The 16,107-nt window shown below is 36.4% G+C and overlaps 1 protein-coding gene across 1 annotated transcript in view; it reads left to right on the forward strand.

Moving 5' to 3' along the window:
* The window catches only part of TOGARAM1 (TOG array regulator of axonemal microtubules 1), a 40,822-nt gene extending 26,309 nt beyond the window's left edge, over positions 1 to 14,513 (forward strand). The window contains exons 15-22 of the mRNA XM_015819011.1: positions 2,800 to 3,035; positions 4,725 to 4,883; positions 6,909 to 7,035; positions 7,716 to 7,831; positions 9,125 to 9,314; positions 10,958 to 11,177; positions 12,770 to 12,856; positions 13,390 to 14,513. Of these exons, the coding sequence (XP_015674497.1) occupies positions 2,800 to 3,035; positions 4,725 to 4,883; positions 6,909 to 7,035; positions 7,716 to 7,831; positions 9,125 to 9,314; positions 10,958 to 11,177; positions 12,770 to 12,856; positions 13,390 to 13,643 (1,389 nt within the window). The 3' untranslated portion in view covers positions 13,644 to 14,513. The remainder of the gene's footprint in view (positions 1 to 2,799; positions 3,036 to 4,724; positions 4,884 to 6,908; positions 7,036 to 7,715; positions 7,832 to 9,124; positions 9,315 to 10,957; positions 11,178 to 12,769; positions 12,857 to 13,389) is intronic.
* Positions 14,514 to 16,107: the final 1,594 nt, after the last annotated feature.

Consider the following 16,107-nt stretch of genomic DNA (forward strand, 5'->3'; position numbering starts at 1 on the left):
CTCGTGTACCCTCCCGGGCCGCCAGTACCAGCCAGGAGGGGCACGGATCCAGTAAACATGTGGTTGCATTCAGCCTCCCCAGGATCCTGTCCACGTCCTCGGGAGCCACAGAGTCAAACTCCTCCCATATAATAGTCTCAAGACCTGCTCCCGTCTCCTCCCCTGGGGCCACCCAGTCGGAGTCTAAACCCTCTCGGATCTGAGCGACTTTGTCATACAGATATTGAGCAAAATCCTCAGCCCTCCCCACCAGGGGGTCCCCCCCCTCAACTGAAGGAGAGAGTGGGTCACCCTAAAGAGGGTGGCCGGGCGATTATCTGATGACGCAATGAGGGTGGAGTAGTAATTAGACCTCGCCATTTAATGCATTTAATACTTAAATAAGAACAATAAAAGAGGTACACAAAACTAGATTATGTTATAAGAAAGATTTAAAATATTAATGAAAAAATATTAAATAATGACTGACAAAAAACAATCGAATGATGTGTATGACAAACCTGTTACGGGAAAGTTGTGAGCATTATTTCACGGCTTCTGAAATGGGCAATAAGATAACCCTTGAAATCTATATTTCTATTGGTACATTGTCTCCTAGCTTCCTATTAGTTTCACCCTTCAGGGAACACCAGCACACTCATAATATCTCGAGGGAATTTTGGGCGTAACACCAAGCTGAAACAAATGACAGCTTGTCACCTCCTGGTTGTTTGGCACTTTCTCTCTTTACATATGTTTGTTTACTGAAGTAACAAACTCGGGGGAATTAAAATGTAATATTTCATCAAAGGTATAATGAGTTTTATGAAATGGCAGCTGGTGTTGCACTCCTGAGAGGCGGTGTGGCAATTGGTCGGTGGCCATGTCACGAATGGGGATTGATCATCCTCCAAACCCCACTGTTGTCAAAGGAGGAGGAGAAATGGGGAGAAGAAAGAGGGAAATTGGCTGAGCTGGCCAGGCACCAAAGCACCACTGAAAAAAGCAGAGTCTCTGTGTGCACCTGCCTCACACTTGCCCTGCGTCTGCCATGCTCTCCACGGCGCGCTGCAGCTGATCCAAGGCGGTTGGCCAGGCACTGAAGCGCCGCCAAAAACAGCGGAGTCTGTGTGCGTGCCTGCTGCACACTCACGGCTTGGATCAGCTGCAGCACGCTGTGGAGAGCATGGCTGATGCGGGCAAGGCAGGCGTGCACACAGACTCTGCTGTTTTTGGCGGCGCTTTGGTGCCTGGCCAGCCGCCTTGGATCAGCTGCAGCACGCCATGGAGAGCAGGGTGGATGCAGGGCAAGTGTGAGGCAGGTGCTCCGCTTTTTTCAAGTGCCATTTTAACAACTAGTTCTCTGAATTCAAGAAAAAAGTAGGTATTGGTTCTGCCGAACCGGTGCGAATCAGCGAAATCCCACCACTGCATAAAGGCAATGGTTGCAAGCCACTGCCGCCTGCCCAAAGGAATTTCTTTGGTTTCTAGGGGCTGGCTGATAAAAGTCCCTCCCAAAATCCAAGCAGGGAATCCTTCTCGGAGGGACTTTTTCAGCCAATTTGTTGAGAGCAAAAGTGCTACTTGGTGGAGAGATTCCCCATCAATCGGTTAGGCAGCACCTTTGCCAACAAAGGATGGGTGAAAAGGGTTCTAATTTCCGGGGACTGGCTCTAAATGCCCAGTGCTGCAAACACTCCATGCCAAAATCCTACTTGGATTTTGGTTCCCTTCTGTGCTTGGAGGGGAGGGGAACTCCAGCAATACACTGGAGAAAATCTCGGCTCATGAAGATCTGAGTTCTTTTCTCCAGCCTAGCACTTGAGGGAGAAAACCTGCCCCCCCCCCTTCAGCAGGCAGCTCTTTCGTACCATCTGTTTAATGACTTGCTCAATAGCTTAATGATTGCAATGAGGAGAGCTGAGATTGCAGTTGTTGAGTGAAATGGCCATGTGGGCAACAATCACAATCAATCACAACAATTAATAAAATCTGGACTTAATTGTGGTTGTAAGTTGAGGAATACCTGTATCTAAGCCCTGCTAAGCATAGGGCTGTCTGCTAGAACAGACCAAAAGCCGGTCTATTCAAATATTCTTATGCTACAATGATCACCAAAACTGATATGAGAAATCTAAAGACATGATCCAGCAAGAATTGATCCAGCCTATAGATCATTTTATTTGTTCTTTTCTGGGATATCAGTTAAAACAACACTTTTAAAACTTTAATACCATTTGTTGACATCTGGTATCTAAGAGCTCATTATATATTCTAAAGTTTGTCACACAATACATTTTCCCTTTTTTAATTATAGGGAACATTTGCTTATTTTCACAACAGTGAGTTTGCCTTTTTCATAATAGTGGCACATTGGATTTACATTTTTCTAAAATTATCTGGCAAATCTATATATTTGTAGTGTGTGTGTGTGTGTGTGTGTGTGTGTGTGTATATATATATATATATATATATATATACACACACACATGCATGCATACATACATACATACATATATATGTTTGTAGTAAGATATTAAACAACTAATGCCAACATAGTTACTTAAAAGTATAAGCATTTCTTGGCAAGTTCCTTTTTTCATTATCTCCAGAAGGTGGGACTTAAACCTGGTTAATCCGGCTTAATGTGTAATGTATTACATTGTAGCAGTTATTGTGATGTCCCATTTAACTTGGTTGTATACACATATCATTCTATGTAATGTAATGGCTTGATAGGGGATAGGGTGGGGGGATTCAAAATCAGCAGTAGTGTTTTGTCAACTGTTGCTGATTCAGGTGTTGTTGTTTTTTTTGTAGGTGAAAAATTTACGTTCTGTTGTTTCCCGAGCTGCGGTTGTTTGTTTAGGAGATTTATTCAACTACCTGAAAAAGAGCATGGATCAAGAACTAGATAATACAGTTAAAGTCCTTTTGCATAAGGCTGGGGAATCAAACACCTTCATTAGGGAGGACGTTGACAAAGCACTGAAAGCTATGGTTAATAATGTGACTCCTGCACGTGCTCTTTCTTCTCTGATCAATGGAGGTCAAAGGTAGAATTTTGAATTATGGCCTTTCAGAGGCTTTCTTGACTCTGTTTAAAATAAAATAGGTAGAACTGTCAAGCTAATCTAATCATTATCAGATTTCAGCTCAGCCTGTTGCAGTTCTGATGATTCATCTAAGAGAATCTTCTTTTCCTTTAAACATAGGTACGAGAGATGAAAATGAGCAAATTTGAGAAGTAGAATGTGGCTTTATGCCAACTAGAAAGTGCACAGACCATAAAAAATAAAATGTACATTTCTTGATTTAGAGAATGCATATGGTAAAGTGAATCTGTTCAAATTATGGAACATTTTGCGTTTATATGGTGTCAAGGTTAGGTTGCTGAACATGGTTACAGCAATATATCATGGAAGTAATGTATGCATGAGAATAATGGATGAGTGGATAATTCAACAAAAGTAAGTTAAGGATGTGTGATAATCCCTTGATTGTTTAAAATACTTCAGGTTAAATGTACAAATAATGTTGGTAATGAAAATAATGTTATGGTTGTTGGGGATATGAATGTGTATTTACTTTTGCTTACAAGTGATATTTTATTGTCTGAAAACATGAATGATATGCAGTGAGCAGTGGATTGTATGATGCATTGAAAGGTTGGAATTTGAAAATGTATGTAGCAAAGACTAAGTTAGCTATGTTTAACACAGAAAATGGAATGAGTATAAGCTGTACCTAAATAGTGAAAAAAATGAGCAATTAGATGAATTTATGTACCTTGTTAGACAGAATATTTATTAAACAGGAATATAGGAAAATAAAAGTTCCACCTTTTTTCTTGTCCATGATATGTATAAGCTAGAAACCACTCTCATTCAGATGAGAGTGATGGTCTCCACCTATCTTATAATTTTAGTGAAGAGCTGATTTAGTTTTTGTGTCTTTGCTTGTGGCTACATAAGTTACTCTTGTATGATGTACTCAAGAAGTGTGTGAGGTAAAACAAGAAGAAATAGGGTCAAGAATGAAAGAGTGCTAGATGAATGAGAATAAACTAAAAAAGTGATTGAGCAGTACCTAAAAAGTTATGGTGAAGTGTTTTTTTTAATATACTATAGATGGATAGAATTGATTAGCTCTTGAAAAAGAGAGAAAAATGTATGAAGCAGTGTATAGCAATGATAGAATCAAAGATAAAAGGTAGAGTAGATGGTTCAGGTGTAAACTAGATTTGCCTATATTTCCTTATGTCTTTAATTAACTATTTTTACTCCCTTCTTGCACTGTACATAAGCTGGTTTAAGTGTTTCTGTCATCCGTCTTGGAAGCCATAGTGGAAAGGCAAGATATAAGCAAGCGATGGCTGCACAAGAAAATATTAAAGCATACTTATTAGCACGATTTCTTCTATTGTTACTTCTTTTTTATTTAAGACATTTCCTTAGCTTTAATGACCAAAAAAAGACCTTGTCTAGCTGCCTTTTGCTGCAACATACCTGCATTTTAAATTGGAATTGTGTGGTTTGGAATGGGTCTATTACATTAAGAGTCTTGCATTGCTACTAGCCAAATGAATTAAATTTAGCTCCAGATATCTGGGATTTTATGCCTTTGTTATCTTGATTCAGTTAGTAAAATGCATAAGAATTTTCAAAAAGTCTTTCAGCATCACTGTTGCAATCAATAATAATCGTGTATTTTTCTAAACTGTATATGCTTTTTATTCTTACCAGCCACTTAAATATAGCAGTAAGAAGATGCACTGCCCAACATTTGTCAGATGTTGTAGAGCACATGGGACCAGGACGTATATTGTCTGGAATTAAAGATATAACTGACAAGATTTTGTCTGCTGTGGCCAAATTTGTCCAGGATGGTTCACAAGAAACAAGGTGAGCAGATGCAGAGAGTGAGGGGAAATGCTAAATGGCATGATTTTTGAAAATAATCAAGGACTTGAAGATGTTTTAGATTCTGTTTTGTATGAAAGCTTAAGTTTCTCTCTTAATTCTTGAAGAAATAACAAGATGGCATGACAAATCAAAGAAAAACAAAGAATCCCAAATGGTATTTTCAAGTGTGAAAATTTATCTCATACAGCAAAACACTGATTTAAGTTTCTGTAGGTTTCTTACTGACTTAGATTTTTATAAAAGGTGGCCTTTTGTTTCTCCATTCTGGATGCCTCATTTATGGGGTATTTTACATAAAAGAAGGAGACATGAAAACTTTGTCGACAAAAGCTGAGAAATTCCAAAATACTGATGTGAGGAAAAATTATTGCTTAACAGCTAAAAGGTTTTTAGCCATTCACATTAATGAATTAAATCCTTCTGCTTAAGTTGTTGCATTTATGGGAAATAACATCTTCGTATATTTTTTATGGAACTAAAGTATAAATTCCTACATCTGATACTGTGTGTGTTCACAGTTTTGTTTGGAGACTATTCTTATTTCACAAACTAGTAAATAGTGACATATGTCCATTGATCTTTAAGTATGCAAGAATGGTAGAAAGATAGAGAATCACGTATCACTCACATTTGGTTAGTATGTTGGTTCATATTTTCTTTCTAGATATTCTATATTTCTGTTTTCTGGCATATCCAGAAAGCAGAAATCTGGAATGTCTAAGGGAAAAAAAAATCCTCCAAGGTTTGTATGACTATAGCTGCATCCTAAAGCAAGTATATTTAGTATGAAGGATGACAGTTGTATTCTGATACATAAAACATGCCAGACACAGAAAGGCTCAGTTAATATAATTTTCCTCGTTAATATAGGTTAATTCCTCTTCTGATGTATTTTGACTTATAGGGTAGTCAATTAAAGTCTGAAAGTCAGTTTGAAGATTTGTAGTGAGGTTTCTGACTCTTAATTCTGCAGTAATCTCTTTTATTTTAGCACATACTTGCTCAGTGGCTTCATGATTTTTTTCCAATATAAGTTTACAGTTTAGTTGTAAGTAATGTTTCTCCATTTCAATAATAGTTAGAAGCAGTCCTTTTATCTTTTAGTGGAGGCTATATTTAAGCAAGGTTAACCAATGTCCACCCCCACAATTTCTAACAGCTGCAAACTTCTTAATCTTTTCCCTTTTACAACAGTTTGAAGGTCAGACCAACCTCATCTCCAAGTAAATGCGGGCAATTGCAGTATTTAAGTTTCACCACAAGATATCCTCAGTGGGTTAAATTCTTTCAAGAAAACACATTTTCCTTTTATATATATATATATATATATATATATATATATATATATATATATATATATATATATATATATATATATATATAAAAGCTCTATAAAAGGGTTTTTTCGGGACCCCAGTTAAAAGTAAAATATAGGCAATAAAGTTAATTATTCTGTCTTTTTGTTCGACGCTTTTCTTCCCACTCAAACAAACACCACTCTCTTAGGGCAGGGAAGTAGTACCAAGAAGGCTTTTTACAGGCAAAAAAAGGAAAAAAATAGGGTGAAGAGAGGAAAAGGAAGGATCTCACCCGGATCATCAGCGGTGGTTCTTGATGCTTAGATGTTCTTGTGATTTTCGGTTGATGCAGCTAGATGATCGGCCATCTTACAGGACGATCTTTACTCAGTTGGCCGTAAGGAGTCAGCTGGAGCTGCGGGAGAAGCTGCCGCCCTCCCGCAATCACCAGCAAGCCCCCTCATCAGTGGTCGCCCCTCCAGGGCGACTTTCAACCCCCTTTGGGGTCTACCGGCGAAGGAAAATCGGTCGGTGAAAAGACGAGTCTCTTCACACGACCGCAGACGCAGCGAGCCAGAAGTCAATTTTCCTTTTCTTTTTATTGCATTTGTATTTTGTTTAGAATAAGAATCTGGTTTAAAAGAAATCTAGAAGATTAATTTCATGAGTATATGTATTAATAAAACTTATTTTGTGATGTTTGAAGATACTATGGGCGAAAGATGCTTTTCACTTTGATGACCCACACAGACTTCGATAAAATGCTTGAAAAGCATGTGCTGCCAAAGGACTTGCCTTATGTTAAAGAGACAGTCAGCAATTTGCGTCAGAAGGTATGTTAAAAAGAATTCCAAAATAAAATTGAATAATAATAAGCCATAAATTCCTATTTGGGGAGTGATAATGAACTGAACATGCTGCTATATGACGTGGATAAATTTAAAATAATATTTATGTTTAAAAAGTGCAGTATTTTAAGTATCATTATACCTCTCTGCCTTTTGATTTAATTTAAAGTTCTTTTTCCAGTTCCTCTTTAGCTATTGTGTTTCTATGAAAAACTTTTCTCAAGTAATGTCTTTTGCAGTCCCTGACTTAAATGTTAGTTATGCTTTTGTTATTTAATTAGAATGTGTTAATCTTTGAGATCTATTAAGACTGGACACCTGTTTTGTAGCGCTTGGATTTCAATTTGAAAATAAGTTTTGAGTCCATCAAGTCCTTTGCTTTAGGACAGAGGAAACATTAAATGTTTTCATTAAGCCTATTTTTATCAGAAGCAATGTAAAATCTTTTTATCAGAACTTTCTTAATTTATTTACATTTTCTCTGTTCCTCTACTTTCTCCTGTGTTTACATATTTACAAGTGTTTGAAGTTTTTTGAGGCAACCCCCCTATTTTATAAACATGTCCTTTTTCTTGATGTTATTGTATTAGAAACAAATGAAGATATGAGGCAATATAAAGAGAATTGAAATAAACATTTTTTTTATTCTTGTTACATAATTTCAGGGACTTGGAGAGATGCCAATAGTTACACCCTCAGCCAAAGGAAGGCGTTCTCATACTGGCAACATAGACAATTCAAGATCAAACATGTCGCGCAAAGTACTTAGTGCTAGTGATAGGTACGGTTGTGCCCTCCTGCTTCAAAGATTCCATCCACATAGCATCTTTCAGATGTTGCAAATCTAAAAGAAAATATTGTTTATTTAAAACATTTATACAGTTGCTGTACATAAATGGGAATGACAGTTTTACTTGATCTTGTTCGGTGTAAGTGGAAAATTGAACATGGAGTGTGTTTGTAAACTAGGCATAGAAAAATTGGAACAAAAGAAAATACTAAATTAACATTTCAGAACTTCTTTCTTATGTGCATGATATGTGTCAAGATTTTCGGCTAGTGATCCCAACAAAGTAAGCACAGCCGAGACATTCCAATCTCGAATGCAAAACTTTATTGAGTACAGCATACCGGCACTGATGAATAGAAAAACAGCTCTGGCAATATGGCACCAGAACAATAAGTAAAAAGACTAAATCTTCCTTCCCCCCTTGACACATTGTCCAATTAGTCTTTGGACGGTTGTTGTGAGAAGAAAATCTCTGCTCGCCCTATCAGTTCTTGCACAACCTTGATTCCCATGCAGTTAGAATCCACCTGTGCGTTCCATCACCACTCTTCCCCCCCCTTGGTCTGTTGGCAAGCTATGGAGCGACATGGTTGGCATAGTGTGCGTTTGTTTTTGTAGCTTGACAATATGATTGCTTCTTTTTAATAACTAAATTGTCACATTTTTATTCATTTTGTTTGTGAGAAGCCAAAATGTTAAATAACATTTTTCTTATATTAGTACTTGAAAGGTTTTAAAAAACTGGCTTGTCACTGTTGACACTCTATAAAAGCAAAGCTTACCCCTAAGTAAAAAAGAATCATCCAAGAAATATAATTATTTTCAAAATAGCAGTAGATGGTATTTCATTTAATGGAATTGCTTATGGTTTCACCATAATCACTACTTGATCTGCAGGATAGAAATATTTTCCAAATCAATGAAAAATACTTCAATTGAGACTGTATAAACTTATTCCTGAGCTTCCCTTTCTGAATTTGCAGTTGATAATTTCTGAATCCCCCTTTCTCACTTAATTTTTATATCAGTCATTGTTCTATTAAACTCTCAGCTTCAGGTACATTTCTTTGTATTCGTGTTACAAATAAAAATTTTCAGGATTTGGTTACTAGCCTACATGAAATTAATGTTATAACTGACCTGATCAGAGAACTCAGTTTTTTTCTGTAACCTTTTAGAAGGTAATAAATTTAATAACTTTAAATCTATTAAAGTAATACAGTACATATAAAGAAAGATCCATGATTGGACTATTACAGAATGCTCTCATTATTTTCTCAACAGAGAGATTAGAGAAATACGTGATATGTCCAGGAAATTAGTCCCGCGCAATGCTTTGGAAAATGCTGAATATGTAAAGTTTATAACCACTTTACTGAATGCAAAAGATTTCCGCGATCGAATTAATGGAATTAAACAACTTTTAGAAGACACAGAGAATAATCAAGACCTTGTTGTTGCGAACATTGTGAAGGTAATAGGTCACACCAGAACCTTCAGGGTTCTCTCTAGAACTGGCAGGAAATCAAGTAGATGACAAATTATGCTATTTAACTGAAAAATATAACAGAAATGCAAGAAACAAATGAGTATAAGGAAAATATAAGTAAATCATTAACCTAATAGATAGAATCATAGTTGCAGCAGGAAACCTCAAATTAATAATGGTGAGAATACAAAACAAAGGAAGAGATGCCTGGAAATGATAAACAGAACACCTCTAAAAAGTATACTGCTTGATTCTTGTGTCCTGATCAATTGTAGATATTAGAAATATTGCCAAGAAAAACAAATATCTTCAGGAGTTGGGATAATATGGACTAGAGTTATCAAGATTGTTATCGTAGATCAATTTTACTTCCAATGGCAAAATCATTGCAATCCACTCCATTCCCCAAACATTATCTGAAGTGTTCAATACACACAGTAAACCTTTTTGTTATATTAATTTATGATTATAGGAAAATAGTTTCATGTTACTCAAAATGACTTTCACTAGTTTATCGAGACAGGGCAGTTCAAGCTCATTGTTTCAGAGGCTACCTAAATAACTTTGATTACATCATCTTGTACAAATGAGCCACAGTTTATTTTTTCAAAACCTCCAGGCATGTTGGAACTTAAAATACTGAATAACAAATATTTCAATTGCCTCTTTATAAACATTCTGAGATAAAGTTTAAGTTTACAAACATTTTAAACATAGCTTTCATAGAATTGTGTTGATTCAAATTATATTATGAGACACTCAATTTAGCCAGAAAACAGATTTAACTACAGTTTTTAACTTCTGCTAAAACCATAATATAAGACATTTATGAGTAATTGGTCAACATTTTCCATGTACATATTGCGGTATTAAGTGCTTATACAGAAAATGATAGCTACATGAATCACTCCTTGTCAGCTTTGCAGTGAAGTAAAATAACTGATGTGGAAGATAAATATAAATATTGCATTATGCTATATAAGTAACATTATATACATTATGTCTCATTCATGGAAAATGAATGAGAATAAAGGGGGGGGAAGGAAATCAAGAAATAAAAAAGAAATTTGGCTAAATCTAGTTTACTCCAGCACCAGTCATAGTATTTATCCATATATTTCTATTCTTGCAAATTATTTCTACCATGTCAATATATCATGCATTTTATTAACTCCAATTCTATCACATTGCAAAATGAATTGCCTTAAGTGAGCAGATCAATCATCCTAAGCGTTATTGTTTATTTTCTATTTCTTTTGTGTGATATTTCTTTGTCAGATACTCTTTAAGCGATTGAGTATCTCTTGGAGTTTAAATTCCTTTAATAGTTGGGGGTTTTAGGTATTCTTGAGCAAAGTATTTTGCTTAAAGAACTTTAAAACTGCTTACATATGAGTTGTATGTCCTTGATTTGCAAAGGGGTTTGCTATCCTTTGGCTGACCAACAATTATTCAGGATATTTCACCAGTGTAGCAATATATGAAAGAAAAAGAACTTGTTTAGGTTTACATTGAAAATTAATAGAAAAGAACACTTTTCCATAGGATTCCACATTTTAAACTTGACAGTTTAAATATATATTTGCTCAAAGAAAATAATTTAAACTATTTTGTAATCGTCTGTCTAGATCTTTGATGCCTTCAAGTCTCGCTTACATGACTCAAATAGCAAAGTCAATCAGGTTGCTCTAGAGACCATGCACCAGTTGATTCCTCTGTTGAAAGAGAAACTATCTCCTGTTATCAACATGTTGATTCCTGCCTTGGTTGATAACAATCTGAATTCTAAGAATCCAGGCATCTATGCTGCTGCCACTAATGTCATCCAGGCTCTTTGTCAACACTTAGGTAAACTGATTTTTTCTTTCATCTGCTAGACTGAGCTTTAAGGTTTAGTGTTGCAAAAAAGAGGGGACTAAACAATTTGGAATTTATGGATTTATGGATTTTTATTTATCCACTGCTTTGTTCAGTTTGTAAACATTCCTGTAATGTACCAATCTCATTTCAATAATACTTTAGGGCAGTTCAAGAAGATTGGCAGCATGTAGGAAAAATCATGGAAGTTCCACATATATTGAGCCATAGTTGGGTTGTAGAATAGAATAGAGCTGGAAGGGACCTTGGAAGTCTTCTAGTCCAGCCCCCTGCTCAAGCAGGAGGACCTATACCATCTCAGGCAAGTGACTGTCTGTTCTTAAAAATCTCCAGTAATGGAGCGGCCACGATTTCTGGAGGCAAGCTATTCCACTGGTTAATTGCCCTCACTGTCAGGAAGTTTCTCCTTAATTCCATGTTGCTTCTCTCTTTGGTCAGTTTCCAACCATTGTTTTTTGTCCTCCCCTGTAGTGCTTTGGTGAATAATGTGACCCCCTCTTTTTGGTGGCAAAATACTCAAATACTGGAATACTGCTATCATGTCTCCCCTATTTCTTCTTACCGATAATTTGTAGATTATGTCAGAAAGGTCTACTCAAATTAAACTATTGGCCCATGTGTTGCTTTTTTTAGATTTTATTAATCCTGTCTTTATTATTTTTATAAATAACTCAAGGCAGCAAACATACATAATATTCTTCCCATTTTGTTTTCCCTAAAACAATCTTCTAAAGAGATTGGGCTGAATGACTGTCAAAAGGTCATCCAGTTGGCTTTCATGGCTAAAGTGGGACTGGTTGGGGACATTTTCCTATTTTCTGTAGCTTGGAATTACACTAGATTGTGCTACTGAAATATGGTGACCGATATTTATTTTTATCTATTTGTGTGCTCTCTCGATCACCTAGGGAACTTTGGGCAGTTTTTGATACCATACCTTTATTTTTTTTCTGTCTTATTCTTCTCTTAAATTTCAGTGGTAAAATGTTGCCTACTTTCTATAACCCTACTGCCACAATAGAACTCAATTTTAAAAATAGTCAACCATTCTGTAATATCACTGCAATGTCATGTTTCTCAGTTAACATTCAGAATTAAAAACAATGAAAAAGCAGTCCCAAAGGTGCTTTTCTTGAGTCAGAGCTGAAGAAGCTTCTTGAATGAGAAACGAAATGACAAAGTCCAGCTACCTTGTGAAAAAAGCACCTTTGGGATAGCTATGACCTGGATGATTGAGAATTTCCATAGACAATGAAAAAGTAGGAGTGTTCTCCACCCTACCCAGCACCAAACATTGTAGTTCACAACACACAATAGCTGCATTAAACCATCATGCTAAGTGAAACTAAATAAACTATACTTCAATTTAATGTAGCATGTAAATTCATCCATTGAGATTCTGGGATTTCTGGAACTTGAGACTAAATTTTTCTATCCCCTTGCCATCTTCCAAACTCTGTTTCATCTTTATTGTTATATACCAAATTCTTGTTATTAGAGCTCAGAGCTAAACCTCCTGAAGCAAATCCTGTGTTTTATGTCCTTGTTTCCTTTGCTTCAAGACAATTACCTGCTTCTCCAGCCATTCTGCACTAAGGCCCAGTTTCTGAATGGAAAAGCCAAACAAGACATAACTGAAAAACTAGCTGGTAAGGCTTTCAGCAGTTTTCTTTATGCTTCATGTCTTTTTTTTCTCATCTGATTTTTTTTTCTCCGTGAGACTGATCTATCTATATTGAATAAGTTCTCGTGTATTTTCAAGACTCTTTATTCAAGTGTTTCTGTATTGCAGGGTTGGCAATAGTTTTAGTTTGAAGTTCACAGCCAATACAGGAAACTGAAAAGTAAATGTAGTATGGCCTGTTAATATTCTATTCCATTGAAGTGTTTGAAATCAAAATACAGATTTGTTTTCTATTGGTACAAATTTGTTTGGTAGAAATATATTTGTTCTTCTAATATTTACCATGTTTATAGAAGATCCTTTAACTTTTCTGTATGCAGTATGTATGTTCATACTTCACAACAGTTGCTTCTGAATTTGTACAATAGCATTCTTGAAAAGACTATATTAAGATAGAATTTCTTTTCAGTTTTAGGATATAATCTGGGGAGTCAACATCTTGCCATATTTTTACATGAAAAATAACTCTCTCTTCCTTGGTCCTTTTCCTGCATTCAGAACTTGTTGTTGAGTTGTATCCCCGGAAGCCTCATGCAGTGGAGCAGAAAGTCTTGGTGGTTTTATGGCATTTGTTGGGCAACATGACAAACAGCGGTTCCTTACCTGGAGCTGGTGGAAATATTCGGGCAGCCACTGCTAAACTGTCAAAAGCACTTTTTGCACAAATGGGTCAGAATCTGTTGATCCAAGCTGCATCTCAGCCCCCACACATAAAAAGAACTCTGGAGGAATTTTTTGACCAAACTACCTGAAGCAGACTCTGACATGGACATAAAGATTATTATAGGCTCTGGATAACAGCAGTTTTACATGGTCTGGAATGGATCATTTTCAAGCAGCCTGCCTTTATTATGTTTGTGCTTTTCATGCAGAAATGAAATTGGACTGACTGCTTTTAATGACCAACCATTTAGGACTTTATTTTTCCAGTTGAAGTCCTAGGCTGAAACCAAAATCAGTATGACACTTGCAAATGTACTTCCTGTCCTGGTGCTGTTCCAAGATTCTGTAGAATCGGGATTGGATGTCTGTGAAAGCAAAGTCAACTCTGCTTCTTTGCACTCTTTTTGACTTGGTGGCATGGCGCCCTGTGTGTACTAACAAAGATGAAATTTAGAAATAGTTTTAATCATGAAATCATGTTATGACATGTCTTCTCATATAGCCTTAAAAGGGGGGGAGGGACTTCGGAGAGACATGAACAGGGTTTTGTGTGATATTTGTGGAAAAAAAATGTATTTTAAAAATCAGTCCCACTCATGATTGTGCAGTATTAGCTTGCTTTTGCTGCTGTTGATGTATTACATCTGCTTGACAGTTGAGCATAATTATCTGCACATTGTTGTAAAACTTGGAAAAGGTTTTAATGAAGCATGTTGACCAAAATTTATAGAAAATAATTTTTTACAGATTTTGAACATGTCTTAAAAGAAATGGCACATGTTGAATATAGCTTCCATATTTTAGTGTGAAAAATATTACTGAATTTTATCTGTCCAAAATTTATAAAGGTGTTAACTTTTCTGACCTTATGTGCAATCCTCAGCAATATAGTGCCAGTTCTGCTCTCAAAATATGAAACCTACAAGTACTGTATTCATCTGAAAGATAAAAAAGTTATAAAAATAAATGGCTTTATTTCTGTAATGTGGTTTATTTCCCTTTCCTGATTTGTTTGTCTTGAAGATTATTGTTTTTGAAACAATAAGTTCTAACTACTTGACACATTTCCATTCAATTGTGTCCAGAGCCTGCAAAATTATTTAGAAGTGGTTTGCCATCACCTCCTTCCTAGGACATGACTGGGCCAAAGTTAACCAGCTAGCTTTGTGTCTATGGCAGGACTAGAACTCATTCTCCTGGTTTGCCCAGAAAAGGACTAAGAAATTGTAAAGAAATATGAAAAGGAAACCCATAAGGGTTTTTTCACCAATACTATTCATTCCTGTCCTTGGTCCCATCACATTCATACGGCGTTTCATACATTTTTCTTTTGTTCTTTAAATTTACCTTTTTTACCCTCTCCCCCCAAGATTCTCATCAAGCTTCCCTTTTTGCTCTAGGCCTCCATTCTTCATGTATTGCTTTGCAATGGCCCTTGTCAGCCACCTAAGTGTAATCTACAAGCATTTTTAATACGAGATTGCTCAATTGTCTTTGTTAAGCATGCTTCACGACATAAGCCTAAGACTGAAAATCAGGCTTGTCAGATGCTATATTTTTTCTATCCTGCTCTATGGAGTAGAGAGCTGGTCTCTGACAGAAGGCCACCTGAAGAGACTAGAAGCATTTGAAATGTGGATTTACAGGCGGCTGTTACATACGTATAAGCTGGGTTGACAAGATCAGAAATGAAGTGATAAGCCGCCTGGGAAAGCCAAGAGAAATCATCAAAACAATTAAAAAAACAAAAATTAGAATATTTCAGACATGTGATGCGACACCCAGAAAAATACTGCATACTCCATTTAATCCTCCAGGGAAAGATTGAAAGCAAATGAGGTCCAGACAGAAGAAGAACATTGTGGCTTCAAAATCTAAGGGACTGGTTTGGACAAAACTCAGCAGCACTTTTTCGTGCGGCTGCTGATAAAAAAACATGATCGCCAACGTCCAGTAACAGATATGGCACAAGAAGAAGAAGCATGCTTCACTATAAATGGAAACAAAAATTGACTGAAGTCATTCAGCATAGGTCAGGAGACAGATGAGATTTTTCGGTACCAAGTTTGATAACTTCTGGCAAAGTGAGTATTTTACTGTAATCTAAGTGATGATCACATAACTTCTTTCTTCAATAACTCAGAATTAACACATTACAATGACAGGAACAAATCTTAAAAGAGCACAGTTGTTTTGGCAGTGGATGAACTTTGCAGGGGTACTCGTTTTTCCGAGGTAATTATTCAGTAGTGCAAGAGACGCTCAGAATTGCGTTTCTAGTTACAGTTAAATTCTAGAGGATTTAGGACGCCTTCCTTTATCTACTCAGCAAATAACATCAAAATTATGGCGTTTTCCCATGTCAGCTATGCCCTCCAATTCCGCAGATTGCACACAGAAGCAAACAAAATAATCGCCCGTTCGCAGCTCCCAAAGAAATTAAACCATTATCAGGGTAGAGGAGGCATTTGGATGAATTTAAATGACTAGTTATGCCGCCATTTTAGTTGAACATGATTAGAACTACACACCGTCCACATCTGGAGAAACGCA

This window comes from Protobothrops mucrosquamatus, unplaced genomic scaffold (assembly GCF_001527695.2).
Source record: "Protobothrops mucrosquamatus isolate PMUCROS unplaced genomic scaffold, P.Mucros_1.0 scaffold844, whole genome shotgun sequence".
NCBI lineage: Eukaryota > Metazoa > Chordata > Lepidosauria > Squamata > Viperidae > Protobothrops > Protobothrops mucrosquamatus.